Source organism: Bombus pyrosoma, linkage group LG3 (assembly GCF_014825855.1).
Source record: "Bombus pyrosoma isolate SC7728 linkage group LG3, ASM1482585v1, whole genome shotgun sequence".
Lineage (NCBI taxonomy): Eukaryota > Metazoa > Arthropoda > Insecta > Hymenoptera > Apidae > Bombus > Bombus pyrosoma.
The window spans coordinates 6,091,338-6,113,499 of record NC_057772.1 but is presented as its reverse complement, the minus strand read 5'-3'; the positions used below and the strand labels follow the sequence as shown (position 1 = coordinate 6,113,499).

The following is a 22,162-nucleotide window of genomic DNA, read 5'->3' as shown; positions in this document are numbered from 1 at the left end:
AAAATCGAAAAACTTGATTTTTCAGCAAATTATTAATGCACATATAAAAAGAAGCTTTCGCTCTATCGGATATTTAGGCATTTTTATATGATAAGGGATGTTTTTTTATGACTTTTAGAAAGCTCTATCCCGATCCGGTTTCGAATGAAGCTAAGTTTAATCATAGATGATGTTAGGTTTCGATGTAAAAGAACTTAAGATGTCAAATAATTTATACGATAATGAAACAATCCTCCTATCAAATCGAAATTCCAAAATAATGCGAAATAAATTTATTGCATGGAAAAAAGAGGCGCATCTCAGTTACTTACAAGTCATTTAATAATCACCGATCGATTAACCTAAATGGATCGATTGAAAGAAGCTTGCAAGAAGATTGCACATAAGCGTGGAATCTAGATTTTCAATATGTATATCATCGCTGATAAGGAACTGGTCTGAGGAGGATTCTCAAGGGCGAGAGAAACAAATTAACAATCTCAGCGATACTAGGTTCACCGCATCGGTCATTTTGGTTCGATAATCAAGACACGCGTACTAGATAACGTACGTTCTTCCGTGTATTAGTGGGATTAATGGCATTCAGTTATATCGCTATAGATGTAGTTCATTCTGCGTACGACAGACAGATTTTCTTCGTTGGATGAAGAACAAGTGCAGATCTATTTCATGGTCATTATCGCGAGTTTTTCTGTCGCGTTAACGTTTCTTTTCGCCGCTTGTAAATCCTTGCTTTCACCCGGAATTAACGAATTTGAATTTTTGAACTTATCGACTCGAGCCAGACGATGATGGTGAAATCAAAGTTATTCGTTGTTATCTTTAGCGCGCAGTAAAAATAATCTCCCGTATTGTCATCAATAACAGAAGGTCTTCGACGAGGCTCGATGTAGACGCTCTAGTTCCAAGACAAACGTTCTCCTGCAACGCAACAGCTTCCCATCGATTCTCGACGAGGATCTTTCCCCTTATGCGATATCGTATAACCAGTGCGACGAACGCGTCGAGGTATCTCCCCCACGTTCCCAATCGTTCTTTCTCCTTCTCGGCAGCGGCTGAACGATTTTCTCGGAACGCTTCTGCGGAAACCGACTACGTCCTGGTACCAGAACCGTGTTCTAACAGAAACATCTTCATGGCGTGGTTCTCTGGAGAGTTTTTGTCTGGATGCGTGACCAGTGCGTTCACTCTTTTGACCGCGTGGAGCCAAAGAGAAGCCATCGAAAAGAGAAGCAGGCACGAAAGCCCAGACTTCGGTGTGGTTCACGCGGTCTCTCAAATAAGGACAGACCGATTTCCGGTGGTCTCGCTCTTCCCTCCGTACCTCCGTGGCAACCTGACCCCACCATCAAACGATCGAGGGTAACCTTTCTCTTTCTTCCTTGTTGTCCCAAGACTCTTCTTTCTTGGTCCAATGCGAAGAGGGAGAGAGAGAGAGAGAGAGAGGGAGGGAGGAAGAGAGACAGAGAGAACGTTGCGCGTCTCGCTTCTTTCCATGACGATACGCAGCCGCTCGTCTCGCTCTGCAACGCGGCTACTAGAGCACGTTTTCGCTTCTTCCTCCGTTGGTCGGCTAGAACGGTCGTTCTTTCTTTCTTCGTCCAATATTAGAAACCAGTAAGTCTGTCCTCGTCTTTGTTCATCTTTGTTGCGTGGATGGTCTTAGCAGGGCAAGCTGTGTGCGGGCGCTCCGCACAGCTGGCACAGGAGGGAAATAAGCCGAGGCGTCTCCAACTTGGGGCCACCAGACACGACCGCCTGGAGAACGACCAAGAAGGATGCGCAGCTGCGACTCCCTTTCGCCGTTTTACACAGCAACTTGGCCGCTACAGGTCGAAAAATCCTCTTCGTGGGACGAAAGAGGACTCGTCTGGCCGTGTGGGTTGCCCACAATCGAGCTACGCGATTTTAACCGCCTTTTCTTTTAATCTGTCCCACCGTTATCTCCTAGAAACGGAAGTATTCCGCGATAGGCCACGTCGTACAACGTCGTCGCTCTGCAACCTCCGTCACTGTTCTCTGCTTGTCTAGCGGCGACTGCGTCCTCGTATCGGCACGTTTACGCGTCAAAATCAATTCTATCGTCGTGTTACGCGATACGAAATCATTTAAACAGACATTGATGGCATAATCACGTATACGCATACTTTTTCTATTAATTATATTTTTCTATTATAATTTTTCTATTTCTAGACCAGTTGCTACGTCTCAATGCTATCAAAATATTCCAAGGTTTTGATTTTTAATTGGAAAACGTTAATGCAAATTGTCGCGTACGGTGTATTGATTAACATTTTGATTTCAAATAACAAAAAGAACAAAATGTCAACGAATTTTGGCGAACGTTTCCATTAAAATTCCCATTGATCGAACTTGACTCGAAATTGCTAGAACATGGACGTCGCCGTCATAACGACGGCAATAATTGCACGACTGTGGGAATGTATAGAGTGTCGCCAGAAACCGTAATCGGAACTTGATGTGACTGGTGCCAACCCATCTTCGAACATGAGTCTGTTAGTATGAACACCGGAGCATGCGTATTCCGATGCATTCACCGAGACGCAGAGGATCGAAAAGTTTCTGCCCGAGGGCGGCTGAGATGGTACCAGCGATCAGTTTCCTACTATCTTTCTATCCTCTGTTTGACAACGTTACTTTAAAATTCGTAAATATAAGGGTTCTATTTTCACAATAATACGAAACACACGTACACCTATATTCTTATATACCTAACCTATATTCTAAACGTGTACATGTTTAATAAGACGTAAATAAACTCTATTTATATCTGTGTGATAATATTGTTTCCAATGATTAGTAATCGACATATTTTCAAACGAACAAATTGTTTGCCAGCGGTCAAGCAATCGGGAAAACAAACACGAGCGAATCAGCCGAGGTGGTATACCGGTGTAGTGACTCATTGGTCAAAGTATTTGCACGCAAGAAAATATATCTGTACGTTACCATAGAAAAATATCACGACATGATCGGTTGATGCGATATGATCCACGGTGACTAGCTTATCGTTGATAAAAAGCTGCGCGTCCGGACGAAGAAAAATTCTTATTGGTTCCGTAACAGAGTTAAATCGAACGTGGTTGGTAGCCACGCGTTAACTCACATTCCTTACGTACGCGTGGTTTCAAGCAGCACGAAGCAAACCGGGCGGGAGAGTGAAATTTACGTTGACCGCGTGGCGAGGCAGAAGCGTCGTCGGCGGTTCACCAACGAGCGTACAAAGAGGCGGAGGGAAAGCAGCGGGAAAAGAAAGCACGCGGCGGTGTGGCGCGGAGCAACGTGCTATATTACATATTTAGCCGGAAACGGTAGAAAGCAAGCTTTGGTGGGCTCACCTGGCTTCTCAAGATTTTTCATCGTTTCTCCAGGTTGCCTCTCGGCTCGTTTTCCAACCACTTTGTCCGCTTATTACGCCTACCTAAGGCATGGTATCTTTGGTACACGGACGCGTTCTAGGTGGTTCACCCCTCTCTCTTAAGGGGCAACCACCCCACTCGCGTGGTTCTTCCTATCTTCGTCTCGCTTTAACACCGGTGTGACTGTGAGGCTCGAGCGAAAGGGAACGAGAGAAGGGGAGACACCCTTCATCCTTGAGGCGGGGTCCCGGCCACCCCGCTGCTAGGTTCGCTAGGATCAATACCCGCCATCCGATCCAAAGTCCAAGCCACCCTCTCTTTGCCTGCGCTGCTTGCCTGTGCCTGCTTGCCTGCCAAAACCTGCCAACTTTGTCTATCCAAGTCTCCGGAGAATTCGAGTGGCTTCCCAAATCCGTCATCACCGAGATGCTTTCGAATCACCGGACGGCCGCTCGAGGCTTCATGGACAGCGCGATTATTCGCTGTGTCACCTTGACAGCATCCGACCAATACATGATCGATCATCGCGTACACACTAGATACGTATAGGCGATTCGTACAGTAAGATTAAAGTAAGAAACGCAGGTGGGAAAATTTCCACGATAATAACGTCGCGGGTATCGAGGAAGTTGGTTTAGATACCGCGTGACGGATCGTTGAAATCTTCCGAATTTACCAGTTCAGAAACTAAGTAACGGGTACCGTTCGTACCATTCGAACGACGTACGTCCATCTTGAGCTTGTTAATTGCGTAATTTTCCAAACTAGACGACTTTAATGGTCGTAGTTGGCAAGAAATTAGAGAATTAAATGCGTCAAGATGCGTTAAACGCATCGAAAGATCACAAGATAAACAGAAACATCCATCAGTTTCTCTTTAAATAACTTCTATATACTTGTTAATCTTCTTTTCCGTCCTTTCGATTTTATCGAATCAGTTAAATCAACATAATCCTCGATTAAATCACCCAGCTGTTACCACAATTGGACATTCGGACTCTCTCGATCGGCATAAGGCAACGCTGCACCTCGACAAGCTCGTGTAGTCTGGAAAAATTTCGCTTATCGATAATTTTTTCAAAATTGATACTTCTCTTGCGATCGTGTCTCGAGTCAAGAAAACACCTTGTGCTAAAATAAAAACCAAGCAGATGCATTGTCGTATGGTCGCGTGGTTAGTAATGTATGAAGTATGACCATCCGATCGGTTGTACCAAGTTATGTTTAATTCATCCTTTCTTTGTCCCCGTTACACCAGGTACAAAGCCGACGTTTCCAATGCACCGGAGAATCGTTTTCGGAATTGGTGAACCGTGCACCAAATTGTTGTATCGTGTATTACTATACACCTCGCGAGACCGCGAAGTTTTCTCTACATCGCCACTTAACAATCTCGATAATTAAATAATTGAGTTTCACGAAATATTTTGAGCAAGTCGCGTGCTGAACATATTTCAGCGAAACGAAAGGCAACTTTCCTTTCTTCTAGTACAAATGGCAAAACCTGTGGTATCGCGTTTCGAAACCCTTACACGATTTAATCTTTGTGTGTATTTAAAGGGGCTACCGCTGCATCAATCTAGTTTCATATTCGAGTTCGACGAGTACTCGTCAAAGAGAATACACAAAAGCGTGCCTGTTGCTTCCACATTAAACCAGTTAACTAAAAATCGTCGAGTTCTATATTCTGTACCATATACGAACCAAACTGCTGGCTGGTTTTTTTACGCCAGTTTGTCGATACGTTAAAAGGTATTTTACATTCCTTTATATCAGACTCATACTTTTTATACTGCTAATCGAACACCAGATAGACATCGATCAATTTTCTACGCAAAAGTCTGTACGCCCAAAGAGATATATTCGGTGATACATCTATTGGATAGATATTCGCTGTTTATGCGTTAAATTATCATGGCAGCAGAAGGTAGACGACTTGAACGATGTACGCGGACGTAAAAAAAGGAAAAATCAAAATAACTCTACTATGAGAAAGACACGGAAGTATAATTGATACCTGCCATCAATCGTGATATCAAAAACAAGAATAAGCGATCGCAGTTGCTATAGCCACGAAGGAAATCAAAATCGTTTCAACGTCGCATCGAAATCGCTCGTCCGAGTACCTCGTCGTTAAAGTCCAAACGGCGAAAACGGCAAGCTACCGATATATAGAAATCCTTCCAATTATTCGAATCGTGATGGCAATGTATCTACGCGCAAAGAAAACCATAAATCCCTCGGTGAAGAAACTCGCGTCTTTTTTTCCAGTCTGGAAGCAAAAGGGTTGAAAGGAAGATCCATCGGTTCGCAGGATGGAGCCCATATAGCGTCTCGTAGCGCGTTAGGAACCTGCTCTTTCTTCCTCTCGTTACTGCTATAAACGCGATAGCGTAACAGGGGTCAGAGCCCGTTTGGAGGGCGGAATTGCGAGGGGGATTTCCAGGAGGGGGATGACCGTGGTGGTGAAACGCACTGGGGTTGGAAGGCACGCCCGAGGGTGGTATTGCACGATGGTAACGGATGGTAACCGACCGGGCTTGGATCACCGGATGACGTCATTGCTGCGTTACCAGGATACCAAAGATCAAAGACCAATGAAAACGTCACCTTCTCCTCACACGAACAACCTCCGAGGTCGAAGTCAACCTAACAATACATTTTTTTCTAATCTCTCTTTTTCCCCGTCTCTCTGACCCTCTACCTTTCTTTCTCTTTACTACACCGTTGAATCATTTCTCGATGCTGACTGTTGTGCTTATGATAATGACGCTTCTGTCTTCGTTATCGATTTCTATCTCGACTGTACGACGACAACAGACAGTCATACGACGACGAGGATATAGCCGAGATTACGTGGCACGACGATCGCTGATATTTTATTTATACCTGTTGTCAGATATCCGAGGCGAAGGATTCGAGGAGACGCGCTCCAAAGAATAATCTATGATAATTATTTCATCCTGCGTTTATTCCGCCTTATTGGATCAAGCGTTCTTAACCTTCGACCTTGGAACAGCTAAGACATTTTTCTGGAATGCAAATGCTCCTTCGGGAACCGGCAGCCATGGTTCACCAGTGATTTATTTCGGTTTTACGAGTGATTATCACGACTGATTTGATGATACCTACGGCGGTATCTTGGATCGATGGCCAGTTTCGATTCTCTATTTTCGTCACGTCGTCGATACGAAATTACGTTTCGACGGCATACGAAAAAGGAAAAAAGAAATAACATATTGCAAACCATTTGCACGAGTAATAAATTTGCATAAGTAACAAATTTGTATTTGTATAATACATTTTTATGACCAACGTATTTCTAAGATTTGGGGAAATGAGATTAGGTGTAATATGTCTCAATTCATTGGAACGAACTTTAACCTTAAAACTAGGCCATTTTATTTATGACGGCTGCCCTAAATTCCGTTTACTTTATCATCTAATACCTACTAATAATTGCAAGGTTCCGCTTGGTCAGAACAAAACGTTATTCATTCTAAATCGCTTGTACATTTCGAAGACAATAGTACGTCTATAATTTGACTATAACGTCTCCACCGGATAATTCTCCTCCGTAAAATTTTCTACACTTGAACGATGCATTTTTACACCGCAAACTTCCACAACCCTATTAGTTGGTCTTTGTATAAAGTTTTAGACAGTTAAACGGACAGAAATTTCAGATTTCTAGCTATTCAAAAACTGTACAGTCTAAGCAGCTTGACTACGACCTTCCTACGCCTGCACAGGTCAAAATTTGGACGGGGTGGCCATTCAACGTTCAAGGTCGACAAAATGTGGCAAAACTACGTAACTTCAATTGTATATAACCTCTGGTACTGTTCAAAGTTTCACGCTTTTGTTAATCCTGCTTTAACCCGAGAATTTTTATTTTATCTATTCATTTCTTGCTCTCGCGTAATATTTGAAGAAAACTTGTAAGACAATTTGTAAGAAAATTTATAAGAAAGTTTGTAAGATTTTAAGATAAATGAATATGAGATCGAAGGAAGAAATCGTATACCAACAAGGATATTCGTTATTACAACTTTAATGTCGATATATAGGATTTTTTTTTAATTGTTATTTAATTGCAAATTTGTCCAGTGGGACATTAGGTAAAATGTTATATCTTAAATATACATAGCATGTGGATGGTTACCCCCAGCGGGGTACCATTTTCGTGTTTGTTAGGTTATATCCTATATATAGGATTGAAATAATAAATCAGAATTATACTTCGAAATTCACTAAAGGCTACCATGTAAATTGGCGAAAATCTGTTTATTGACGATGTTTCTAATAAGTCAGACGTGTAAAAATAATTAAGAACCATATTGTAAATAAGTCTTATTCAGAATATTGTCGGTTCTTTGGACTTTCCGGTTGTAAAATTTTCTTGTATCCATAGGGGAACGGGAGAAGGTCTTATTTCTTCAAGACAAAGCATTTTCAGGGTTTCAAGTACAAAATATTTAAAGTCGCACAAGAACCCTGGATCAGTGAATGTCATATTCCGGTACCTAGTAAATTTTAAGAAAGATCCGTTATACCAATAAAGAAGGGATTTCAATAGCTGAGTAGATTCGTTCGTACTAGCAAAGTACAGACCCTACCACGGATAAGCATAAATTGTTTTCCGTTGTTAAGCTGTCATTGGTACGCTCGCCCGAAGAACCTGGAACAGCTGAGACCACGAACCACCGCTCTGTCTATCAGAAAATAGCAAGAACCAAGAAACGCGTTTCTCATCTGACAGAATATCCTACAGATTATTACGAAACAATTTTAATTAAAGTTTTAATTGTCTCTTCTAAAGGTTGTATATCATGAAATAAAAAAAAAAAAAAAGAAAAGAAAAGAAAAGAAGATCAGAAAACATTTTCACACCAGTTTTATTACCATCGAAACGCCTATAAAGCTTTGAAAATATTTTCAACAAATTATCGTATCCTTCTAAAGAAATTAACGTATGCAAGCAGAAATTCCCTTGCTTTAAGGATGAACGTTGTTTGATCACCTAAATAATTCCTAGTGCTATTCTCTAGCAGCCGAGGTACTCGAAATAGCAACCATTTTTCTCCGTGAAAATTTGCGTTCACCTTTCAGCCTAACGAGACACGTCCGCCCTCCGGTGCACCGTCATAAAGGAACAATGCGCAAGAGCGTGGTTGAAAGAGGGCGAGGGTTCGCATGCTCTCGCCTCCAGAAAACCGCGTGTTCCAAGTTGGTACGGTCGAGGTAGCGGCACACGGTCACCAAAAATACCCACGAAGGATACGCAATATCCGTGAGCGTGCGGTGGCACGGGATCGCGGGCGTATGTACGCAAGCGTACATACGCCTACGTTAAGAGAGGAACGCACGCATACGCTCGCACACCGATAAGGAAGTGCGTCAGTGGATGATTGGAAAGACGGAGTAAAGCGAGACACAGCGAACGAAAGAGTGCGTGCATGTCGACGCAGTCGCAAGGATCGTCGTCAGCCGACATCTGGCCGTGCGGTCCTTCGCCCGAGGGACCGAGGGACAAAGAAGACCTTCCCCTTTTCTTAGGGGCCTTGGGCTGGATTATATCGCGGTCTCTCGCTCGCACGCACACCACCGTCTATCTGGTACCAGAGTAGCCCGGAGTGGTGGCTCGACGCCGCTGGTCTGCAGGCAGGCACACGTAACGACCCCACCGGTACCGTTTCTATGGTACCGTTCGCAGGGATTAACGCCCCTCCCGCTCGTAGACCGTTCCACTTCCATCCGGGCTGCGGGGTGAGACCAGCCTTGGCCTGGGACCAGACACCAAGGTACGCGTTCTTTCCAACCGATAGACAAGCAAACGGTCTCTGCATGTAGTTAATGCAACGCGATTCGCTGCCAGACACGTCACGTTTTTAATCACCGTCTATCGTGTATTCGAGGGACGAGATGTCGTTCAAGGTCACGCTTTGGTACACGCAGGGTAAACCAGTTACGATTCGAATCGATTTCGATATTTCGATATATGGATATAAAGGGAACGGAAAGAGAAAGAAGGAGAATAGCTCAGGTAGTTTTTATGTCCTTGAACGAACTTTAGAGTCGATTCTAAGGTCGGGGCTAATGTTTAGCTTTCCTGCTGGAGGACTTTGGGCTTATAACGGGAATATTTTTCAATAACGTAGAGAAGAGAATGGTAGGAAAGCAATAAATGTTCTTTCTAAATAGCGTTATTTTGTTAACTGCTTTTGTAAATTATTTCGGTAATAAACAATAACTGTATATTAGAGGGAACAATGTCGATATCGTCCTTGCAACGACGATTATTCTTGTATAGAATAAATCCTGGTAGCGACCATCGGACCGGCAACCAAGAGGATATAAAAGCTTTTGCAAAGGTGAAAGTTGCTTTGCAGCTGTTTGAAAAGCTTTTATAAAAGTTCCTTGTCGTAACTCGAAACAAACTTGTTTCGGTAATTATGAAAAGTTGTGATTTCATTCCTTCCATGAAAACATCCGACGCTTACGTTAACTATTGCGTTATTCGTTGGATAAAACGAAACTTCAAAAGGAAACTTGATCATTCAGGAAATTATTCAAGCGGAATTGGATAATAGTGTAAATATGCGTTTCATTTTCAATTGTTTGCAGGAGAGTAAGACAGAGGAAAATAAAATATTATGGAGAATTTTCTTTTGTATTTCCTCTACGTTTGGAAACGTAAAATTATTATATTTCTTTCCCCACGTACGTACAGCATTAATATGCATACCTAGAGGAGATCATAAATTGATCTACTACCCTTACCGAGCAACATCGATAACGTTACCGTAAGAGTTGTAAATAGAAATGGTAGCGCAGAAGATTGTCATCACTGGTGTTATGACCTTCGTATTAGACTCGTTTAATCTTTATGTAACGCAACTAACTCATACATCCATGACAGATCGCGTAATTTAATAAATTCCATGTTTCTTAAAAATCTGATTGCTCGTATAAACTTCCTTTTGCCTCGCGATAAGAGTTAATATAACTATTATACGTTTCTCGTTGACGTAGTTACATGTTACTACCATGTTCGTTGATATTTCTTAACGAAAAAACGAAACCGATGTAGGTAGTATGCTCGTATGATAAATATACAAGCTTTAAAATCCAGATATCGAATATTTAGATACGATAGATACGATTACAAATTTCCAGTTACATTTATTTATCGATTGTACTGATAGTTCTACGTAGCAAAAGTTGGTTTCTTCCATCTCTAAGAGAATACGTATATGAAAGCTTTAGTTTCTACATAGTTTTCAAAGTTTCATAGCTAATTTGAAACTTTCAAACTTTTTTCGAAAGCTAATTTCAGTCATTTCATATAATGTGCCAAGTATTACATGCGCCATTTAGAAAAAATGTCCGGTCGATAAGCGAAATACGAAGAGGTGGTTCATGCTCCACCGCGAGATTTCCGAGTAACCAATCAATTCGAGGAAGTACAATTCCGAGCGCAAGGGGTTAACGACCAAACTCGATCGTCACTCTTTTCGTGTGTTTCTTGTTGCAACGATACGAAATATTCGAAGACCTATCGGTATTATCTCACGCGTAAATTGCACCGCGTATTAGTAAATAGCGAATATTAGTAAGTATTAGTAAATATTTTTGAGTAAGAAAGAATAAGCAACGTAATTATGCGTTAAAAACTCGATTTAAGTATATAAAGCAATTCCAAATGAAAAGAAAAAGACAAAGGGGAGAGATTGTTTGTTCTACATAGGAGGTAAGCGAGAAAAGAAGGAGAAAGCGGCAGAACAGTCATCCTGTTATCGACACTACCGCGTTGCTTATCGTTCTACGGTCAATATTTCTTTCCCCGTTTTTTTTCTCTTTCTCTTTCCCACTTCTCCGATTCCACATCGTTAGCGCGCGTTTGCGCGCTCGTCAATGCTTCTCTTATCCCGACTTTATCGGCCGATAACGCCAATCTTGGACAGCATCGGCGATTACGGCGAAAAAAGGAAGTAGAGCGACGCTGTGGAAGCGCTTTCCGCCGATCGAATTTGTCGGTGGCGAGTGAGCGGCCGTTCTCCATGCCGGAGAACGTGCACGGTAACGACCGCAACCTCGTTACAAAGACGATTCTACGCGCGGTGTCTCGATTCCTCATTGCGATGTGTTCCTTTCGAAATACACGCGTGCATATATACGCGCGCGCACGCTTCTTCGTGCCATTGCGGACCAGCGAAATAACGTCATGAACCAAACGATTTTGTAATTGGAACGTTGATCAGCATCCGACGACATTGAGCGACGACGACGTCCGATGGAATTTGATAACGCGAACCGTAATGACGTCCGTGTAATGAAAACGTACGTTTCGAAATAGGGAAACAACAATCTTTAACTACTGATAATGATCGTTCAGAGAAGACGTTATCGTTTCATTTGATAGATTTCTTCTTCTTTTAAAGTAAGGTAAAATAGACGGAACTAAATAAGAAAAGACTTTAGTTGTTTGACTATCCTGATATTTTATAGAAAAATAAATTAGAAAAAAAATTGTGCGTCTCTTCTTTATCAATCGATAAACCCGGATCTTTCAAAAATTGAATTTATACAGCTGAATTTGTAAAGCTGATGAAATCACGAAATTTTTTAATAATTTTATACAAAATTTTTGTTGGGCAATCTCATTCAATCGAAAATATTACATCTATTTAATTTACCCTATCATAGATCAACGACAATAAATCACTTTTTTTCGCAAAATGTAATAAAAATGTAGTGAGAATCTTTATTTTGAATTAATATCTAAGATTTCCTATTCTAAATAATTTCTTAAAGTATGAATTAATGTTATAAAAAATAGAATGCTTAAAATTTTACTCACCATTTGATACTTTTTTTGATGATGTTGCTAACAATTCTCTGAGATTTTCTACTAGGTAAATTAAGAACATCGTTACTTTTCTTCTTTCTGGTTCTCTTCTCTTTTACATTCTTCTTCTCTTGTTGAGTATCATTAATAGGCGTCTCTTCTTCGTCTCCAACTAATTCTTCGGCTTTAGCAGAATTCTGAACCCATTCTGCTACATGAACCTCAACCTTTTGATCAGTCGATAATGCAGATTCTGCTCTGAGTTCTTCTTCATTGATAAGTTCACTAACAGTTGTAGGAGGACCTACTATTCCAACTTCCATATGTTCAATTTCCATAGATTGCTTAGTATCAGAATTTCTCCTAGATGATACAGATTCGTTTATTATAAGAACATCTGTATCATCGTTTGTAGTTTCTACTACATCTTCTTTCTTTGACTCTCTGTCTGTCGGTTCTTTAGTTTCTTCATTAACACTTTTATTTTCTTGCTTCAAATTTTTAGGTTCCGTAGCAAATTGTCGGACTTCTGTTGAACCTAAATTTTCATGTACTACTTTTAATATTTCATTTAATGTCTCTTCTTCTTCAGAAATAGTATTTTTAATATCTTTAACTTTTAAAGACGAATTTTCTACTTGTTTAGGGTTCTCCTCGTTATCCATTTCTTTTAGTCTCGCATTCATTGTTACATCTTCTTTCGTGTGTTTCTCATTTTCAAACATAGTATTTTCAATGTTATTAGAGTTTTCTGAATCTAAACTAGATTCTTGTTTTTTGACATCAATGACAGCTACTACTTTCAAATCGTTCTCATAAGAATCGTTTAGCTCCGATTCATTTTTATTAGAAACTTCCTGCTTCTCTTTATCCTCCACTTTTTTCATGGATGTTGTAGGATCATTTAATACTTCCTCCTTATCTACAACTTTTATCAAATCCATGTCTTCTATTTTACTCTCTGCCATTTTTTATATTAGTTGCTTTTAGAGATTCATTTGAAATATTCGAATATGTATAAATATTTAAATAATGATGAATTTTTTAGATATATCAAATTCACTGTTATCATGTTACCATATGAGCATATATCGACAAATTGAATTATGAAGTCTTCCCTTCCAGTAATATATTATCCATTTGTGTGTTTCATTTTTATTCTGTAAAAAATATAATACATCAATTAATTATAACAAATACTTTAATTAAATAAATTACAAATAATTTACATTTTATATTTTACGAATAACTTTCTCATAACTTCTTCTATCGACCGATGGTCGGTAAAAGCGATTCCTCAAATGAAAATTTACTTTAAAATTTGAGGTTAGAAACGTATAGTATCGTTGAAAACATTGTATCATAAACGTGTAAAGAAACTGCACGATATCAGCGTATTTAGAATATGGATACTCTATCGATATTTAATTATCTCCAGTTTTAGCTCGTGTTTTGTAATGACGCAAAAGTTTTGAATATTGAGCTATGGTAACATTGAACTTTGTAGTAATTAATCACTGGTGTTTAAGCAAATCTTATTCTGCATAAATGATGTCTCGATATCTATGTCACCATTTCTACTTGCAGAAACGAAATTTTCCGCCAATTTCACGAACGTAAAAATTATAGATTACATCAAAATATTATAGCTTACACAAAGAAAACTGTAGTTTATTTATATGCCATCTTTATCTTGTTTTGCCAACGAAGACTTAGTATTTTGCGTAAAGTTATAAGAGTTGTATCTCAGATATTACAAATTACCTTCTGTTATATGTTTTCCACTTTATGCCGATGAATCCACTTGATATTCACAATATGAAATGCACTTTAGAATAAATCGTGACATTTGTTTGACTCGAAAGTTACTTAATGACACTATCGAGGTATAACATTATTGGGCGACACGTTCATAACCTCACTTATTTCCTCCTTGACAATACGATTACGATAGTGAGCCGAAAATGCACAGGAATGAAAGAATGGCGATCTCGATAAATGGAAATCTCGAATACATGTAATCAATTAGGGAAGAGTAAATAGAGAAGGCACATAAAATACTGCACACTAAAAAGAGTATAAAGTCACAGGGACGTGTCAGTCAACCCTGTTGTATGTATGTCTTTTTCCGTCCTTCTCTCTCTGTTTCAAAGGGTACTCTTATTTTTACATTATGGCTGACGGTCACGAAAACAATCCAACGAAGACAATATACTAATATTACTTAAAAAGAAGTTTTCACGGTACCGAAGTAAAATGAGAACACGACCCCGTGGTACGTAAGGCTAGTGACCTCTACCTCTTTGAAGTATGCGTTTATGTGTGCATGCATGTATTTCTGTGCGTACGTATAGTAAACCGACGTGCATAGTCTGATTTACCTAGTATTATACGCGTGTTGAACATCTACGACTCAAATACTTATACGCGATTGTATTTTCTGTTCGAAAGAACATCACGACATTGTTTAAGCCAACCATCGTACATACTGGTGTATTTGCGTCGCATTATGTAGCATTTCGTGCCGACTGCATCTTCGCGGATTTTTTTGTTCCGACCAATCAAACGCGTTTACACGTTTCTTTGACAGCGACGCCTTCCGTGGAACGTGAACACGATATTAAATTGTCACAGGACTCGATTCAAGTTAACGATACAATTTTCGTACAAAAAACACCGCAAACGATTCACACCGCAGAAAAATTCTACGTACTCGCGGCACACTATACTCGGACTATTTTTCGTTTGCGACCAAGCCGCGCGCGCGTGTTCCCAACAAAATGGCCGTTCTACGATATAGTGTATATTCTTGTCATTCGCATTTTTTTGCTTTACACTTTTTTCTTTTATATTTAAATATCGTTGTTATTTGTAAACGTATTATAGCGAATACTGGGAAGCATTTTTGAAAATTTACCATTTAATCTATATTGAAACTAAAAACAATTTAAGAGACTAGATAATCAATCTCTCCATAACACGTGTGATAGTGGCGCCAATTTTAAATCTGATAAGATAGAATGCTTGTATGCACTTTGCTTTAGGAACTTTAATTTCAAAAGTTAGTCTTATTTATTAGAAAAATATTATTTCAAAGCCGAAAAGTCATTCTAAATTATTATTAATCTTATTTGTTAAAGTTATTTTATTCGCCCCGTTATTGTGAAATTATAAAAATACGTCGAAGACATATTTCAACAGATTACGAACATTCATTGTAAAATATATTGCTAGTTTTCATCGATACTGTATTTATTAAAATTTTTATAATATCTGCTTTTATCATATATATGTATCTTTTCCTAGCTATGTATGTTCCAATACCTTTCATCGTTTTCTCTATTTAACTTATCTTGATATATAAATAGTTTCTTCGAAATATAGTTCATAAATATATTCATGCATTCATTAAAATGTTAAGACTAAATTTTGCAAAATCATTTTACATGTTTTACATATAGTTACGTAAAAGGGATATTGTTATTTAAGCATTTCTGATATTTATAGATAAAAAGAGATGGTACGTTTTCCATTAAAAATAAGTTAATACTTATTACTTGGTCAACTTGGCCAATTTGAATTGGAAATATGTATATAAATAATGTCTAGTTGCAAGTGAAACAAATTTTATTTTTAGTAACAAATTATATTGTTACCTTTTGATATTATATTATTGACAAATATAGCAAAAATGCATATTTTTATCATATATATAGGTAGAAGGATTATGTGGATATATTTTCAAGTAACGTAAAAGATATTGTATTGGTCTTGTATATTTACAGGTTATTTATGATTTATAATCAATAATGTCGTACAATATATATATCAACAAAATAATATTTTAGTCGTTCTTATAAAGCTAATAAAATCTAAAGGCTAAACAGTCAAGGTTGATCTAAAAGTTGGCTTCTCTCTGTACCACGAACCTTTCGTTCATGGTTACCATCGTGTTTGCTACCTAACAATAAATAAACAAACAAGTATAAATCTATACATTCCACGTGCCACGTGGTAGTGAGGGTAGTGGTGATAATTAGTATCGTAAACCACGATCGCAGTAAACACGATGTCGAGCAGTCTCGTTTCAGTCTCAATCTAAATGCTTTTTAATTACAATTAGGCTGTCGATTTTTCTATATTTTTGGGAAATTTGAAGTTTCAAGAATGCACACAATGCACATAATACGCAAAACCAAAAAATAATCAAATTGTATTTGTCGCGATATTCAGTAGATAAAAGAAATCTCCAGTCCAGATTCGACCTTTTAAATTATAGTCACAAAAATACGAATTTGCATAAATCACCGCACTCTAATTATAATAGTTTGAATAGAAATATTCCAGATAGTTTTACATGATAGGGAATAAAGATCTTCCACGTATAGTTTGAGAAGTTTTCGATCTTCGAGAGTTTCTAATTTCCATTAGAAAAAATACTTTTACGAAAGCTAAGAACGAAATATTTTTCAACTAAAAAGTACAAACGTCGATAGGTTCTTTAGAAATGAAATTATCTTCCATTTTATTTTCCTCCTGCAATAAAATATCTATCAGATTTTATCTGAATTCGGATAGGATCGATTAACCTAATTTTCAAAAATTAAACTAATTTTCATTCGCCGAGACTAAGTTGCACGCGATAAATAAAAAAATATTCGTAAATCTTTTGAAAGATATTCATTAAATATACGTTACATTTACTGGGTAATCGAATCGTTTCGATGCTTTCGCGAAGAAATAACTATGTATTGCACATTTTGTCGAGTATGTTCTTTGCAAACTCGTTAAGAATCTAACATACATATAACATATTGAATTATTTAACACGCTCGTTTGACTTTGCGTGATATAGCACATTTTCCTTATCCATAAATGGTGGAAAGTAAGATTAGCAAAACAGAATAATGTACGGCAACCTGTTAACTGCAGATCGGGAACATGTAATAATCGGACATCGAATGCATCATCTATTTTGGATACGTTCATTAATAGTATACAATTCCGTTTATGGAACCTTGTCCCGTGGAAATGTCGGCTTTTCCTCTTGTTATTCCAATCGCAGTAGAGTTATTCGAATTCGTTTCGACAATGATCGACATTCTCGGTGTTTGCCGTTTTTGATATTTGCGAACTCTCTCGCGGACTCTAACGGTTCAATGATATATCATTCGCGCGTTTGATTTGTTTTTTCATTTTTCATTTTTAATTAACGTTATCATTATCTGCGAAACGGATGCGAAATAATTTCTTACGAGTTCAGACGAAATATTAACACAGCGTTACAAATGTAGAACGTTCGAATGTTGTATAATTTCTGTTTAAACGGATTTGAATAATTTCATTATAGCGAATACACCTTGTCAGGTTCAAGGCAAAGCAGAAGTGACGTAGTGGCAATCGATTTTTACTATAGATATATACTCGCTGCTTATACCGTACATTACGATAGCTTAAATTACAAATTATAATCCTAATTTTGATATTCGTCCTCTGTATAAGAGAGCAATTTGATTCGGTACAGTAATTAGATAATTTTGTTGAAGTATAGTCGTGTACACATTATGCTTTATAATATCGCACGTTAAATTGTCGTTTAACGTGCCACAATTTGCCCTGTTAGCATTTTATCTGAAATATCGTAAAAAAAAAAAAAAAGTAACAAATTCGCAGGTACCATTGTGCCAAAGTTTGCTTAGTTAATATTTCATCCGACTACCACCGAGGTAAATTATTATCATTTTATGGCTACTCTCTGAGGTATAATCAGAAAATATATCGTATATTCTACTGGATTATAGATCGCAAAGCGTCGACAAATACCGAGAAATATTTAAGGGGTCGTTTTTCGTGCATGCATAGGTACACTCAATCGCGGATATTTTATTACACGATACATTTGCGTGCCCTATGTGTACGTTATGTAAAATATTTTCTCTACCTAAATCATCTACCTATATACGCTTCTTTCGTGCTTTTCGTTCACCGAAATACATTATCGTTTCCCTTTTTAACTATCGAATAGCACCTGTTTCCGTCATTTCAGACGCGCATACTTAGTCATTTCTTTCCTTTTCCTTATAATTTTTTGATACCTAGTCGCGATTGTAAATAACGTGTTAAACGGCTTAACGTCTTGTTTGTGGAGTCGAGTTTACACACAGAAGTAAAACAAACAAACCATATACACGTACGAACGTTAATTCTTTCGAGCAAAATATGATTATACTTCGAGATAACAACGTAGTCGATAATTACAGGTACTTGCAATCTGTACGAAGAGATGATTTGCTCGCAGGAACACAAGATATTCGTAGAAGATCTACACTATAATGCTTCAACTTGAAACTTTTAACGCGAAAAATAGGAAAGCGTTGGATACATATTTATTAAATGACAATTAGGTAAGATATGTTTCCGCGTTTAGTTCGTTAATACGATGCGAGATTGTATCTCCTTTTAATGTTCGTAGGTAATGAATGATCTTTTTGTTTTTTTTTTTTTTTTTTTACTTCTATCATGGTCGGATTCAACTCGTTTCTATTCGCAATTTGAGTCTCATAAATTTCAATGTTAGTCTATTATCGATTTATAAATATATTTTGTGACCAAGAAATAGTAAATAGGATTATAATTATCGGTCCCTTAAAGAACAATCATATTCTGTCGCTAATTGATCACACAGATTTCTATGACTAACAATGTCTCATGTTTGTGTTCACTCGATCAATATTCATTATCCTTCGTCTTTTCATCTTCCACTTTAACGGTATTTAATTTATGCGTAAATAAATTGTTATCAAGAATATTCCAACGAACTAGTTCACGGGACAATTTAAACCTTAACGGATGTAGGCTATAAAAAATTGATTTGACCTAATTAGTTGCAGCTATATTAAGTTCTTCGTGGCCAGCGATACGAAAGCACTGGCTTTATTGATTTTTAAGACCGATACTTTCGAAATGATCCCCTTCTTCATCCGTTATCTTCGTGTTTTAAATAAATATGCATGCTGCACGAATTAATACCTCTCGATCGATTCTTCGCTCAAATTCTTTCGTAATATTCCTGTTTGCATAGCCAAGATTATCTATGCGGCATATTAATGCCTCTCATTAATTTGCATAAATGCTAGCGGCAAGATCAACATGTTTTACTTGTTGCATGTAAATTCGACTTAGATACAGGATGAAAACGTTCGTTCGTATCGTATTAGTGTCTCCGTTGATAGGATCGTGAGAAGAGTTCACGATCGCCGTGACGATCCATGCGAAATGATCGAATTAAAAACTATTGCACGTTTCGTCGCTTATGCATATCTTATGTATTATCGCCTACTGCTTTGCTCGGAAAAATAGTCATTTATAGTACGAAATAATTACAACAATGGTCGAGTAACAACAATATCAAAATCAACCGTCGAATCAGTGAAAAACAGCGAAACGAAACGTAGAACATAATTTCGGGCGAAACCATTCACCAGATACAGTTCAGTAACCCTCTATAACGTCGTATGATATTCAAGTTACATAGCTATATACATATACGTACATAGGTATCTATGTATCTAGCGTCTTATTTTATTTACTCGTCGAGATATCATATTATATCGTCGTTCTCATTGCACCGCCATCAAATAATTGATTCATTGTTTGCTATTAATTCCGAATTCTCAGTTCAAGATGGGACGCTATAATTTTTCTGCCAATATACATGCGTATTATAGATCGTAAATTTTCGATTAATTATAGAGGGTGAAAGACGATTTTCGCGTAGATTACATAATCGTTAGGTTGGTTTCGACGACAAAATATAATTCTGGCTATGTAACGATGTTTCTCACGCGGTGATTAACCGATTAAAATGTTAAAACAATAACCAATGTCATTGTCACCGACTCGTTGACTAATTAGGCGATTAATAAGTCAAATGAGAATTTAAATTAAACAATGTTCGAACGTAGCCGTAATATTTAAATCGCACGAGTAAGAGGGTTATGCGAATGAACGTGAAATTATTCGAAACGAAACAACGATCTCACTGTGTTTTAAAGACAACGCGTATCTTTATACAGCTTTGCCTATAGATACGTATCGTACAGTTCCATCAGAATTCTACGAAATTACATTCATTTATGATACATTGCACTTATTCCTTACACATCACGATAAACACGCGAATTTTATTTACATTCTGTTCCCGATATTCACGCTCGTATTTCTATTAGAATTTTAATATTCTATCGCTCAGCGGTTAAATATCTTTTGCTATTCGCTACAATGGATCGATCTATTTCTTCTAAAGGAACGAACGAGTCATATAAACGTTTTACTATTTTACGACGACAGAAATCAAGCCTTCGAGCCCAATCCGATACTGCAAATCGAAAAGCGTTATCCATCTTTCGTAAAGGGGAATCACAAAGAGCAATCTGTCGCATGTCAGGTGAGTGACAGTTTGTAACAAGCAAATTTCTCTCTTAAGAATTAACGAAACAAATTCGAAGGTATCTACGATATGAAAACTTTCGTTTCGTCACGGCGTTCGCGTATTGCACTGTTGCTCTGGTTACTACGTACTCGTCCGTCTAAAGTACGATGAACTTAAAAGAAGTATCATTGACGAGAGAACTTGTATTTTCTACCGCGTTTCGTGCGTTTAAAAGCTGTTACTCCCTCCCTCGCGCGTCGATCAACGAAATTGTACTTTCAAATATTAACAAGAACGAACGTTCTATAAATAACAGAAGAATCGTCAATTATTGCGTGCAGATTGTAGAAAAAATATTTTCCGTCGCCTACGATCGGCCGACGAAGTGACGAATCTTCGCGACGGACGGAAAAGTTCTCTACGAAACGAAATTCTATTGACACGACTCGACACGACCAACGCAATTAACAACTACCATAGGAATATACCGGTCGAAGTGAATCTGAAACAAGCATTGCGTTTCTATCGTTAAATGAAAGAAGGAGGGTGTTTCGGCAGAAAGAATCGAAAACTCCACGAAAACGATCACACACGCAAAAGGTCTCTACAAACGGACTCACGACAGAGAGGGAGAGATAGAGAAAGGCTCTCTATGGAGAGGAAATCACGATGAGTGCAGCGGCTCTCTGACGCGATACAAAGGAAATCTGTGCAGCAATGATGATCAAAGCGAAGGTTTTTGAAGAAGAGTATCACGGTGAATAGGTTGACGAGGATGTTCAACGTCTGTAGGAACGCCGATCGGCCACGTGGAACCTTCTTCCTGTATTTCCGTGTGGGTTTGATGGATCTTCTTCTTCTTCTCTGGCTCGATTTTCGCGAACCGCTTAAGGGATCTCGCGGATGCGCTTCTTTGCTAGCGAGAAGATTCCTCTCTTTTCTTTTACTAGGACTATTCGACTTGCGGTCAGGGTCAAGGTCACAGTGGTCAGGACGCTAAAGTAGTCCTATGCCAGGAGGGGTGTTGATGTTGGTGCTGGTGCTGATGTTGTTGCTGGTGCTGGTGATTGTGGTGTTGATGTTGACTCTGACGTTGCTGTTGATTCTGATTCTGTTGCTGATGATTGTGATGTTGGTGCTGATGCTGATGCTGTGGTTGCTGCTGGTATTGTTGTTGCTGTTGCGGCCTCTTCTGGCTGTGAACCAAAAACAGGACGCACGATTACTTTCACAATGTCGAGTGAATTCTTGCATGGGTATTCGCGACACGTGGGCGTTTGATGACCGTGATTTGACTTGCGACTATTTACCGGCAATGAGCTATGTATGCGCCAGTCCGAGCGAAAATACCGTTTTAATTGCGTAATGTTACGAAAACTGGTCGTAGGCGGTTACTTTATGATTGTTACTTCTTTTTCTGCCTCGTGTAATACGTGCTTCGATGACAATAAAAATGTAGACACAACTTTTTTTTTTCTGCGGAACAGAGAGTAATCGACT

At 38.4% G+C, this 22,162-nt stretch overlaps 2 protein-coding genes across 6 annotated transcripts in view; both read right to left on the bottom strand.

The window, feature by feature from the left end:
* Nucleotides 1–13,264, bottom strand: part of LOC122566243 — a 33,420-nt gene extending 20,156 nt beyond the window's left edge. The window contains exon 1 of the mRNA XM_043723219.1: nucleotides 12,244–13,264. Within this exon, the coding sequence (XP_043579154.1) occupies nucleotides 12,244–13,199 (956 nt within the window). The 5' untranslated portion in view covers nucleotides 13,200–13,264. The remainder of the gene's footprint in view (nucleotides 1–12,243) is intronic.
* Nucleotides 13,265–13,995: 731 nt separating this feature from the next.
* Nucleotides 13,996–22,162, bottom strand: part of LOC122566242 (protein IFH1-like) — a 35,213-nt gene continuing 27,046 nt past the window's right edge. The window contains exons 2-3 of one of the 5 annotated variants that reach the window (XR_006316442.1): nucleotides 14,613–21,858; nucleotides 13,996–14,237 (exon numbers count right to left, since the gene is read on the bottom strand). Coding sequence is in view for 1 of the 5 variants with exons in the window: in XM_043723218.1 (XP_043579153.1) it covers nucleotides 21,651–21,858 (208 nt within the window). In the remaining 4 variants the exon portion in view is untranslated. Of the gene's footprint in view, nucleotides 21,859–22,162 lie in introns of all 5 variants that reach the window. The other 4 variants (XR_006316444.1, XR_006316443.1, XR_006316445.1 and 1 more) reach the window with 4 other exon arrangements.